At 39.3% G+C, this 11,945-nt stretch overlaps 1 protein-coding gene across 4 annotated transcripts in view; it reads left to right on the forward strand.

Annotated features, from left to right (window-relative positions):
- The window catches only part of opa1 (OPA1 mitochondrial dynamin like GTPase), a 40,055-nt gene that overhangs the window by 3,913 nt on the left and 24,197 nt on the right, over positions 1-11,945 (forward strand). The window contains exons 5-22 of one of the 4 annotated variants that reach the window (XM_020596826.1): positions 853-906; positions 1,873-1,955; positions 3,605-3,742; positions 4,646-4,699; positions 4,988-5,092; positions 5,900-5,986; positions 6,259-6,372; positions 6,599-6,679; positions 6,781-6,855; positions 6,951-7,022; positions 7,371-7,470; positions 7,666-7,796; positions 8,207-8,279; positions 8,582-8,654; positions 8,741-8,856; positions 9,808-9,872; positions 10,075-10,151; positions 11,227-11,392. In XM_020596826.1, coding sequence (XP_020452482.1) covers positions 853-906; positions 1,873-1,955; positions 3,605-3,742; positions 4,646-4,699; positions 4,988-5,092; positions 5,900-5,986; positions 6,259-6,372; positions 6,599-6,679; positions 6,781-6,855; positions 6,951-7,022; positions 7,371-7,470; positions 7,666-7,796; positions 8,207-8,279; positions 8,582-8,654; positions 8,741-8,856; positions 9,808-9,872; positions 10,075-10,151; positions 11,227-11,392 — 1,664 coding nt within the window. The remainder of the gene's footprint in view (positions 1-852; positions 907-1,872; positions 1,956-3,604; positions 3,743-4,645; positions 4,700-4,987; positions 5,093-5,899; positions 5,987-6,258; positions 6,373-6,598; positions 6,680-6,780; positions 6,856-6,950; positions 7,023-7,370; positions 7,471-7,665; positions 7,797-8,206; positions 8,280-8,581; positions 8,655-8,740; positions 8,857-9,807; positions 9,873-10,074; positions 10,152-11,226; positions 11,393-11,945) is intronic. The other 3 variants (XM_020596828.1, XM_020596827.1, XM_020596829.1) reach the window with 3 other exon arrangements.

Below are 11,945 nucleotides of genomic sequence, written 5' to 3' on the forward strand. Positions count from 1 at the left end.
GAAAAATTTAAGGGGGTCTGAATACTTTCCGTACCCACTGTATATCTAACAGTTCAGTCGGGTGCCCTATACCATGCTTGTATGGTATTTATGATTTCGCCTACCTCAACGCGACCTTGGAATGAGAGAAAGTAGACTGAGAGCTATGAAAAACTATGAAGAAGTTATTTGCTACATACATTAATTTGCTAGGTTTCCTGCAACAGCCCTCCTGTCTATGGTTGTCATTGCAAAAGGATTCTACCAAATGACCTATAACTAAAGTGTTTTGGTTATTAGATTTGTAGGCAATTTTCATTTCACTATATTTAAACACATAAAAACTAGCTCACAAAAGCTGCTTTGTATCACTTTTAATATAACTGATAAGTATTTTTTGTGGTCTCTGTCCTTGGTTTCCACTACCAGCCTGTTAAGAGTTCAAAAAGGCTAAATGGCTATGAAATTCCTCTTATTAACTTTTCAGCTGTAGTCCACATTTTGATTTCAGCACAGTGAACCCAAAAGGACTTGGCGGGGTTTATTCAGTCATAATATTTTATGTCACAATGCATTATTCATAAAGAAATCTTATTCTGTCTTAAAATATGGGAAATGCCTTTAAAGAAGCACCCTCTCAATTGGCTGGTAATGATGAAATATGAAATTCTGGGCTGTGTGTCAGACCCAGTTTGGGGTGTGCTCATCTCGTTTAACAATTTCTTATGTACTCAGAGCTTTGGCACGGCATCATTTAACTGTGACCCTGCTTTTGACCACCATTCATTCATCTGCTTCTGGCTTTTTTTGATTTTTACCTTGTCTTGTTCTTCCTTTCTCCTGCTCCCCTTCCCTCCTCCACGTTCTTTACAGGTGTGAGTTTGGGTAGTGAAGTCAAAGGAGCTTCTGGTCTGCATCTGTTGTTAGGTGTGTAAACCCTGCACTTAGCTATTATCCCTTTTCTTATTGCTGCTGTTGCTACAATACTGGTAGGGTTGTGGATTTCTGCTTGTGGTACTGAGGTAATGGTTCAGCTCTAAAGGCGGGAACAGGCACTACCACATTGGTGTCCAGGTTGCAGACCAGCAATAATAATAATAATAATAGAAAAGTGTTAAATAAGAGCAATAACTCAGTATTTTAAATTTCTGATCTGGAAAGCTGTAAAATTCAGATCTACTGTGTTTGCCCTTTAGTTTGTTCTCCTCATCCTTTTTGACTTTCTTTAACCAGAATGTCCTTGACCTTACTTTGTCCCAGCTCTGTGTTCTTAACCTCCTTTGACTTCCACCCTCTCTCTCCTGGTCTGTAAGGGCTGCTTTCTTTAATTACACTCACATCACTAACCTTTAAGCTGATACCTTTCTGCCTTTAATTTATGAGAGTCAGATGTTTGGGAAATGCACACAAAATAAAAGTTGATAATACTTGACATATGCAAATGTTCAATGTATTTTTTATTAAATGATGCCAAATTGTGGTCATAATAATATAATTGTTATAGTATCGCCTTAACTACATTATCAGGTCATCTAGACCTAATCTGTGTAGAGATTTGTCAGGCCACACTAGAAAACACATCTTCTGTGAATCTGAAAAACAGCAAGAAATGTCTCTGGCTCTTTCGCTTCATTCTTAATCGTTCATGTTCTGAATAGTGTAGCTACAGTAAGCAGACCTTTGGCAATAACAGCATTTTAATTCATATCATGAAACTCCAAGTTGGGCACTTCAAACAAAGCACCTATGGCTTTCTAATCATAGACATGCTTTAATGATATTGATTGGCATTATTGTCTCCTGTAAGCTTGTTTATATTCAGAACACAGTCACTGATGCATTTTCTTTAGTAACCATATGTTGTGTTATTTTGTGTTATGTCTCCTTTGATAGAAACCTCAGGCGGTCCTTCACTAAAAGCCACAGATTCTTCTGCTGCCACCACACATGATGTCAGTGACAAGCAATACAAAAAGGCAAGTTTACAGAACCCGCTGACACTTCTCAGCTTTGTCCTCTCTACTCAGCCATAGCTCGATCTCACTTTGCTACAGCCTGCAGCTTGGCTACGTTTCACATCAGTGGCATTGATTGAATCAAAAGTCACTCAAAGAAATTTATGCATGAAAGTGTACATGCAAAAATACTTGAAGGGAGGCAGAAGCACTTTTGACCATCATGCAGAGCACACTGTTTTGATTCAATCTGTTTTACTAAAGTTTCATGTTTGCTGCCAGCCTATAGTTGACAAAAGCTTTTGAGGCCTTGTTGCAGTTTTATGGTAAGAAACGGTCTCTATTTTGTGACAGTAACAGTATGATTAAAGATATGGTTAGTTGTCTAAACCCTTGGTGCAGGTCTTACGTCACAGCATTCTACGTGTGTGTGTGTGTGTGTGTGTGTGTGTGTGTGTGTGTGTGGTATTGCCTAATAATGTATACGGTTTACCGTTAACAGAGGTACTGTGTTCTTACTGTATGGCATTTTGATGTTTAGCATCGCTTCAATTCCCTTTACTGCTTGTCATTCCTGTTTTTCCAGAACATTAATGGAGGCCATTCCCTCTTTAAAGTTGTCCTTTCGCTTTCTTGATCATTTTGTGTTTTGTCCTTTTCCACACAGTAACTAGTTTCAGTGTTCCTCTCTTTTATTTTTTGTGAAACGTATGTTTTCATGTGTTTTCTGACATAGAGTTAAGGTTTGAAAACAATGAGAGTATCACATAAAGGTTGGAAAGACTACTTTAAGGGGAGCTGCATTTAAAAAAAAAAAAAATTGGATGGTAGCTTTGTTCTCCTGTACCCTGCTATACTTTTTGTCTACCGTCAGGATCTCCAACATGAACACATATATCACATCAAAACTCATACAAATTGATGTTTTACTTCAAATTACATTTAACATCTATGTGCATTCACAAAGCATAGAAGCTAAACCCAGCATAAAACAGCACAACTATGTCATGTTGGGGACCCCTGGACCGAAAGCAGATGTCGCTTGCTCTGTGCTTCACCCTGGATAAACCAATATCCCAGTGTTTGCTTTGCTTATTTAATCATCACCATCATCAGACCAATTACATTCAGAACATTCTGTTGTAGCACATTGAAACATTGTGGTCTGTTACAGTAAACCTGATTTTCTTGTAGTGTAATCTGCCAAGTATAAGTTTGAGAATCAATTATAGTGTAGTCTGAATCATGGTGAGCATACAGTCACTAATCTGCAGTGGTTCATGATGGCAAGGAAAGAGAAAAGTCACTGTTGTTGCCACCTGCTGAGAGGTGCTGGTTGTGGTATTAGTCACCTCTTCTGCCTTCAGTCTGGCAAAGTTTGGCATCTCCCTTCTGTGGTTGAGAGAGACTGGCTTTGTTGGGTCACACTGATGATGGTGGCAAGATTACTAAAGCCAAAGACTTGACTCTTTTAAACTCGAGCCTTGACTGAATCGTGCTTCTCCAGCCTGAACAGCATCAATGCTGGTGGCTGAGACATGAGCCAAGTTTCCTCTGTTGTAGCAGTGTGTTTGGAAGCAGCATTGGCCTATACGGCTGACCAGTCCAGTAGCTGGTTGTTGTGTTTTTTGCTGCTCCTACCTCTCTCTCATTATGACATACCCCAGCAGGGTCTGCTTGGCGAGCTCATTCTTATTCAGCAGCAGATCCAGCAGCACGAGGAAGAGGTCCGTCGGGCTGCTGAAGCCAATAGTGCGCGTCTCCCAGCACCAGAGCCTGCTCCCAGTCCACCTCAGCAAACACGCAAGGTGAAGGTCCCACCCTATTTAGATCCGGCCTATCCCACCAGCAGCTCCTAAAAGATCACAGTTGCAGAGTAGGAACAGAATATATATTCTGGGACAGTTTACCTCATTTCAGAAACCATGATAAAACATTTGAGTAAGTTAACATCAGGCTGAAAAGTGTTGTGGTGGAATGTGATCACATGTGCTCTATTACCACACCCAACAGTGATGTCGCAGAAAATTTAAACCACTGGAAATGAGTAAAAACTATATGTGTGAGACCACTTTTGGAATGCTAAGGAACTCTCTTAATTACAGAAATTCACAGTATTTTAATACACTCGGTGTGTGTATTGCTTGAAGGTCATTTACAGCTCGCGTTTTGTCCTTGCTGTGTGATGGTGAAATAGCTTTTAATAGCCAAAGTAGTTGTGTTTGTCTGTTTTTGAAATTCCTTTTGTGCTGCCGCCAATCCCATACGTCCCTGTGTCTCCTGCTTTCAGTCCTGTCTCTCATCCTGACATGTTCCAGCTTTACATAATGCATAATCAAATGGGGTTTACCAACCTGTAATGACTAAATGATTTTGGGATTAAATTCAGATATGTTTTCTGGGGCTCATCTTGTGATTTGTGCCTTTTTATGAGTTATAGTTTGTTGATCTACTCAAAGCTGAGTAATTCCAGAAGTGAGTACGAGTCTGCCTGAAACCTGATTTTGTTCCTCTCTTTATGCATTAACTTGACTTTCAACTCTGGTTCTTTCTGTAATACAGCGTGCACGTAATGATCGTTGGTGATGCTGGTGGCACTTCATGCTTGTGTGCAAAGTGAGAGTAAGGTGAAGCCCTTATTTGCAAAACAAAAAAAGAAGCATTAACTGTTTGTTGGTGTTCTATTTTTGTTTTTCTACTTTAATGTTTAGTCATCAGACAAAGAAAAGACAGACCAGCTTCAAGAGGAACTGCTCCGTACCCAGGTACAGTAGACTTGGTGTTACTGTATTTTTTGTAAAATCTGTATTTTGGTGGAACAGAGGATTACATACTGGCCTTTTTTTCACATTGAAATAAAATGGTCAGCAAGGAAAATAGGTTAGATCTTTCTTAGACCTGCACCGACATTTGATTGCACTATATTGTTCATACAGCTCAAAAACTTGTAAAATCCCACTGCTGCACCAGTAGCTCAAATGCCACCACCTGATTTTTAGAAATAGTGTTTTAGATGCAATGTATGATTGTTGATTCTACTGTGCATCCCATAGCTCAAGTATCAGCGCATGCTGGAGAGGCTGGAGAAGGAGAATAAAGAGTTAAGGAAAGTGGTGCTACAAAAAGATGATAAGGGGATTCACCAAAGAAAAGTGAAGGTGGGTTGCATCTATGCAGTTTTATTCCACGAGGCTTAGTCTAATGATTGCCTTACTTACATATTGTGCAGACGGCGATATTTTCTCTGATGCTTTCTGTACCGTTGATGCTGCTCTGACCATTTGTTGTTTCCAGTATTAGTTTAATTATTCCTCTATTCCTTTAGTTATGCTGTGCTATAGGACCTTTCTGGATGAAGTGTCAAATAGTGTTTTTAAGATTTGTTTAAAGATAAATATTATGCCCTTTATGTTGGGATATAAACCTGTGTCCCCTCGTTGTTTTATGAGGTGGCTCAGTGACATGATTACCTCTCTCTGACTCCTATACATTTGTGAAAATAGCTGGGGCCCTTGCATTGACCATATCAGAAATTGAAGGATTCCTTTATAAGCTATATACTGCATTCTTTTTTTAAGACATATGGTAATTTTATTTCATTGAATCTATTCTCTTGAACTTGTGTCTATTTAAGCTGTTTAAGTACACCTGCGAGTGTGTCTTATTTTCATCTGAACAGTTTGGTCACCTTTATTAATGCATACCTGTTGCCAACCCACAGACCACTATGGACAACCTTGGACAATACTGACAATATGAACACTTCATTACAGGCACTGTCGACACTAAAGACGGTGCATTTTTTGCCTTGTTCGTGTGTATATGGGTGTTTAGGTACAGGGAGGGTGGGTTTGTCTGGTTTTTTTTATGTCTGCTTGTTGAAATATATTCAACATAAAATAATCTATACTATACTATACTCTATACTGAAGCATTAATGTTCATTTTTGTTTCTCTTCCTGTAGAAATCCCTTATTGACATGTATTCTGAAGTTCTGGACATCTTGTCTGACTATGATGCCAACTACAACACTCAAGACCACCTACCCAGAGTAAGGAGCAGTCACATTTAGATCCTTGTTCACTGGAAAATTTTACTTTCAAATAAGGGCTCTGTTGTTTTATTTCACTGAGTTGTTTGGTGTCATTGAAGGATTTATTTTGTGACCAGAATTTTGTGTCTGATTCTAGTATCCAAATACATTTTTTGTTTCAAAATAATTTTTTAATAGACCTAAGGTTTTCTCAAAATAAATTTGTAATATATGTTACTTGGACCCTGATCACTGATCTTTCCCACTTCTTTTTCCCTATTGCCTTTCAGGTGGTGGTGGTTGGGGATCAGAGTGCTGGAAAGACTAGTGTGCTGGAGATGATAGCCCAGGCCAGGATTTTTCCTAGGGGCTCAGGAGAGATGATGACACGTTCTCCTGTCAAGGTGTAGTGTCAGACTGGTTAATGTTTGTGCAGTCATCTTTTTTTATGCTGCAAAAGATGTACACATTTAACAACAATTGGTTTATTTTTAGAGCTGCTTTTGTTGTCCCTGAAATGGCCATGAAGTGGAATTTATTTATTGACTGTCATGCTGTGAAGAACCTCAGCTTTGAGTGTTTGTTCTGTTATACACTGAAGCTCTTGCAATGTTCATCCCCTTGTTACAGGTAACACTAAGTGAAGGTCCCCACCACGTGGCCATGTTCAAGGATAGTGGCCGAGAGTTTGACCTTAACAAGGAAGAAGATGTAAGGCACCAAGACATTCACTCCCTCTACCTAATAAGAATTTTAGCACCAAGTTATTTACCCTGTTTATGCCATTATGTCTGGCCTCTCCTGTCCTGCAGCTGGCTGCTTTGAGACGTGAGATTGAGCTGAGGATGAGGAAGAGTGTCAAAGAGGGACAGACAGTCAGCGCTGAGGTTGGATATAGTACATTCCTTTCAGATAGCTAAGAAAGCTAGTACTTGTTGATTTACATCTGTTTAACAGAACAGTGTTTCTTTTGTTGTGTCAGACAATATCCTTGAATGTCAAAGGCCCCGGCATCCAGAGGATGGTGCTTGTCGACTTACCAGGTGTCATCAGTGTGAGTGTGCATTCTTAAATTAATAAGGTTGGCAGTGTTCGAAAAACATTATTTTTCTTTTATAGACACGTAGTTTTTAATTCTTATTTTTGATTATAGCTATATGTATGCTTTTATTTTGGTCTTTATTGGAGGTTTTTCATCTGAGCCATAACATTTCTTGTACTGTTTGAGCTCTCTATATAATTTGTTAACATGTTCTGCACATGTTACATGTTTTTGAGCTCTTTTTTTTTCCTTATGTAAAATTGCTTTGGAAAAATCAAAGCCAATTGAACTAAGTTGTCTTCAAAGATACTCTAATAGCAATTTTGGTCTTTAAGATTTTGTAATGTGTGTCTTTCTCAGACTGTGACCACAGGCATGGCAACCGATACTAAGGAAACCATCTTCAGCATGAGCAAGGCGTACATGCAGAACCCCAATGCCATCATCCTCTGTATTCAGGGTGAGCCATGAGCTTACCTTTCCATGATCTCTCAGGGGACTGATCTTCAGGCCCCTACACTTAAGTCCCAGTGTTGTGTTCGTGAGCAAAGCAAATACCAGTGTTTTAATCACTTTTATGCTTTTTACTGTGCTTATTTTTTATTTTCTATACACCATTATGTCATCTTCTGTTACCTTCCTTGTGTCTGTTCAGATGGCAGTATAGATGCAGAGCGGAGCATTGTAACTGATTTAGTTAGCCAGATGGACCCCCAGGGGAAGAGGACCATCTTCGTCTTGACCAAAGTGGACTTGGCTGAGAAGAACCTGGCCAGCCCAAGCAGAGTAAGAATGATCACTTGTTCCACCATTGGGTTTATAATGCCCATGCAACAAAAATCATATTGTATACTGGCTATTTCTGTTTATATACATTTGATTATTGATGACCAAACAGGAACAGTGCCACAATTGAATTTTTCATTGTTGGTTAATACATTTTGATTCAGTCGTTTCATCATCCCTATTTGAACTGCTATAACAGAAACAGGGAGCAAAACTACGCCAACTAAAATTGCTTCAAGCCAGCGGCTGAAGTGTCAGCCCATATCTATAAGTGATGACTATATGCAGCTGCTCCACAAGAGGGAGCTCTGCCTTTTTTTAACTTGCTGCTGTATCAATGAGCCAATGTTTAGGCAGTTTGTAGTATAGACTAGATGAGCCTGAGAATTTAAATCCAACTCTCCTTTCAGATTCAGCAAATAGTGGAAGGAAAACTCTTCCCGATGAAGGCCCTGGGCTATTTTGCAGTGGTGACAGGAAAAGGTAACATCTGTTGCTGAGTAATCCATTTTAAATGATTTAAGAAGGCTTTCAGATCATGATCAAGTCCCAATTCTCAAACTTTGTTTCATGACACGAATCAGGGAGCTAGTCAAAGATTCTTTGTGATTTTTTTTTTTCATCATATTGCCATTTGCAGACATTTTTGAAGGGATACAAGGAAGTTTTTGCATTGTATAGGTAGCACTTATAATTACAGAAATGTGGCTATTATTGTTCTGTTTAAAATCCAGTATTACCTGAGCTACCCTTTACTCACACCATGTTCTGCTGTTTGTGTGCAGGGAGCAGTGGTGAAAGCATAGACTCCATTAAAGAGTATGAAGAGGACTTCTTCCAGAACTCTAGGTTACTAAGGCAAGTTGGACCTGATTTCACTGAACTTAATGCTACATTGCATAACTTATTTTAAAGTTGGCAATTAATGTATGTGATGTTGCCAGGGATGGCATGTTGAAGGCCCACCAGGTGACCACAAAGAACCTGAGTCTGGCCGTCTCTGACTGCTTCTGGAAGATGGTTAGGGAGTCTGTTGAGCAGCAGGCTGATGTCTTCAAAGGTAAGCCTGAAGTTGCTGCACTTGTTATTGGCACCATTTAAAAATGCTCCTTACATAGCCAGGCATGTTTTATAGTGTTAATGGAGAATGTAGGATTTTACTCATTAACTGTGATATATGTTAGCACCTGCCTCTATCATTATGCTGCATAGGGAACAGGTGCTACTACTTCTCTGCTGTTCGCTCCTCCACCTCCTTATGTTGGCCTTACTCAGCCCACCCTGCCATGCTTTCCCACTCTCCCCAGTCCTGCCTTTCACCTATAATTAGTCTAGACAATCACCAGCCCATTGCTAACAGAACAGGAGATTTATGGCTGTGAGACTGCAGTTCCCTTAGGCCCATTGTGTGGTGTATTGATCCATAGCCCATCAAATCACACATAGTTGGCCTCCATCCTCCATGCTTGGCGCCACCATGGCCCCACAAACCAACAATTAGTCAATTATGTGTGTTTGTATGTGTGACTTTGTCTCTGTTTCTATCTCCGTGTGCGTATGTGAGATCTAAAGCTCTTAACTTTTGATGAAGAGTATGCAGTTGGCCCCATCCTCTTCTCTCATAAAGGACAAGTTAAGCAAGTGTGCTAAGTCCTCACCCATTAGCAGTCTGAAAGCTGCCTGTATGTCATACCAAGCTAAAACAAAGCAGGCCCTGTCCCTGTATTCTCATTACCTGTTTTATAGAGAATTGGTATTTGTTGGAGCATAACATCAAAGATAAAAAAATAAAACGACGGAGATTACTTTGATCCAGGCATAATGATGAACACCTGGCAAATAACACATTAGATTTATTAAGAAATTTCAAATTGTTTCTAATAAGGCTTTATGTTGGAACCACTTATATTCAATTATAATGCCACTTATTTTAAGTGTTCAAGATTATACATGTTGATGTAGAAAAGATGTTAAAATCAAAAATCATTGTCACTGCCCCTCCTCACCCCAGCGTCCCGCTTCAACCTGGAGACTGAGTGGAAGAACAACTATCCTCGCCTGAGAGAGCTGGACAGGGTGAGAAGCACTAACAGCAATGCACTTGCATGAATATTAAGACAGGAGAAAAAGAGCTATCTTCATTAGCTGTTGTGTTAAAACGTGCACTATCTATTGACAGCTGGTAACAGATAGGTTTGTCTTAAATGGTGTTCATGAAGAAACAAAATGTTCATGTTTAATATTAACAAACAGATGGATTATTTTGTGTTTTTTGCAGAATGAACTGTTTGAAAAAGCCAAAAATGAAATCTTAGATGAAGTCATCAGTTTGAGTCAAGTGACCCCCCAGCACTGGTAAGTTTATGATGAATTGCAGTGTAGACTAAAAAGTCTAATGTTTTGTACTCTACTTAAACCATTCTCTTAACAGATTAGGGTTTCCAACTTTTATATGCAGTATTTCCAGTGTAAATATAGACCAGCATTTATTGTCACTATGACTGTTTCCACTATGTGCAGAACATTGCTCACACTGTGAGGACTGTGTCAATTTGCCTACCTGGTCTTTACCTGAAGTCATTTAGATCATGTATATGCAGCTGCTCAGCACTCAACCAGACATTGGTGGAAAGCTGTTTTAGAGCATACTGAAGGTCTTCTCTGAATTCATTTTCCTGTGTTTGAATGTACAGTTATACCTCTCTCCCACGAGGAAAACCTTGCTAAATGAGATATACAGTATGCGTGTTGTTGTAGCTGTCCCCAGTGTGCGTGCCATCAATTTTCTCACATCAATACTGTGATAAATGGCCCATAGACAGAACAGGGGGTGGCCCTGTTAGCCAGCCAGCAGCCAGCCAGCACTATTGGAGATAGCACTTATTGACAGTGAGGAGTGCTAGCCTGAACAAAAGGGATGCGTAATGAAATATGAGCGTGTGTTTATGATAAATGAGAGAGGTGCAACACTGCTCTTTTCTCAAGGGAACTTGGAGAGGGTTTTGTTTCACTGTCATGTTGCCGTGGAGAGAGAAAGTGAGAGTTGGGAGGCTGTTAGCTGCTAACAATGTCATAGTGAAGCTGTATTTGAATCTAAAATCAAGTGAATCGCAATAGCACTGACTACACAAGTGAAAGCAGTTCATCCAAGAATGATCTCTCTTCATTTACTGTTTCTTGGTCACTTTACTGAACTGATTTGGACACTTAATTCCAGCTTTGTTCAAAACAGTGTTGCTTGTTAGATCCATCTTGTATCTGAACTGAAAAATAATAACCTCTATCTAAATAAGATCTAAACTTGTATGTGTGGTAATGTCACATTCAGCATGTTACTAGAACACAGTTCCAACATCCAGCTCCAGACTGAGGTCCATCATCATCATAAATGTCTCTGGAAATTGGCACGAGCTATCCTTTACCCTTACAGGGAGGCCATCCTGCAGAAGAAGCTGTGGGAACGTGTTTCCACCCATGTGATTGAAAACATCTACCTGCCTGCTGCCCAAACAACAGACTCTGGTACTTTTAACACCACTGTAGACATAAAGCTCAAGCAGTGGACCGACAAGCAGCTTCCACACAAAGCACTGGAGGTAAAGCAGACTCAGTCTAGTCCTATTATAATTAAGATTGTTACATGACTCCAGGTTTGCATGAGTTTGTTCTTGTTATTGTATTTGATTTATTTATTCTTTCAAGCATGTAAAGACAGTTGATATATCAACACACATAATTTTACACATATCCAACAAATGCTAATCCAATATCAATTTGCTTATACCTAGTACATGCTTGAATGGAGTAGGAAGAAGTCAGACTTATCCAGTCCTACCCCATGACATCATCTTACCATCATTGGTTTACAAGCAGTATCTCTACATAAATAATTCTCTTCTACACCACACAAGTAATATACTAAAAAAATTATAACAGAGTGTTAACATTCTTACATAATTACATTCTTAAATAATTATCTTCTACACCACACAAGTAATATACTAAAGAATTATTACAAAGTGTTAACATTCATACACCACACCCACAATGTTCCATCTAATTAATCATTAAGCCTGTTCTTGCATATATCCTGATTGACACATACCTTTATATTTATGTTTAAACTCATCAATTCTAGTACTATTTTTT

Source organism: Monopterus albus, unplaced genomic scaffold (assembly GCF_001952655.1).
Source record: "Monopterus albus unplaced genomic scaffold, M_albus_1.0 scaffold31.1, whole genome shotgun sequence".
In the NCBI taxonomy this organism is placed as follows: Eukaryota; Metazoa; Chordata; class Actinopteri; order Synbranchiformes; family Synbranchidae; genus Monopterus; species Monopterus albus.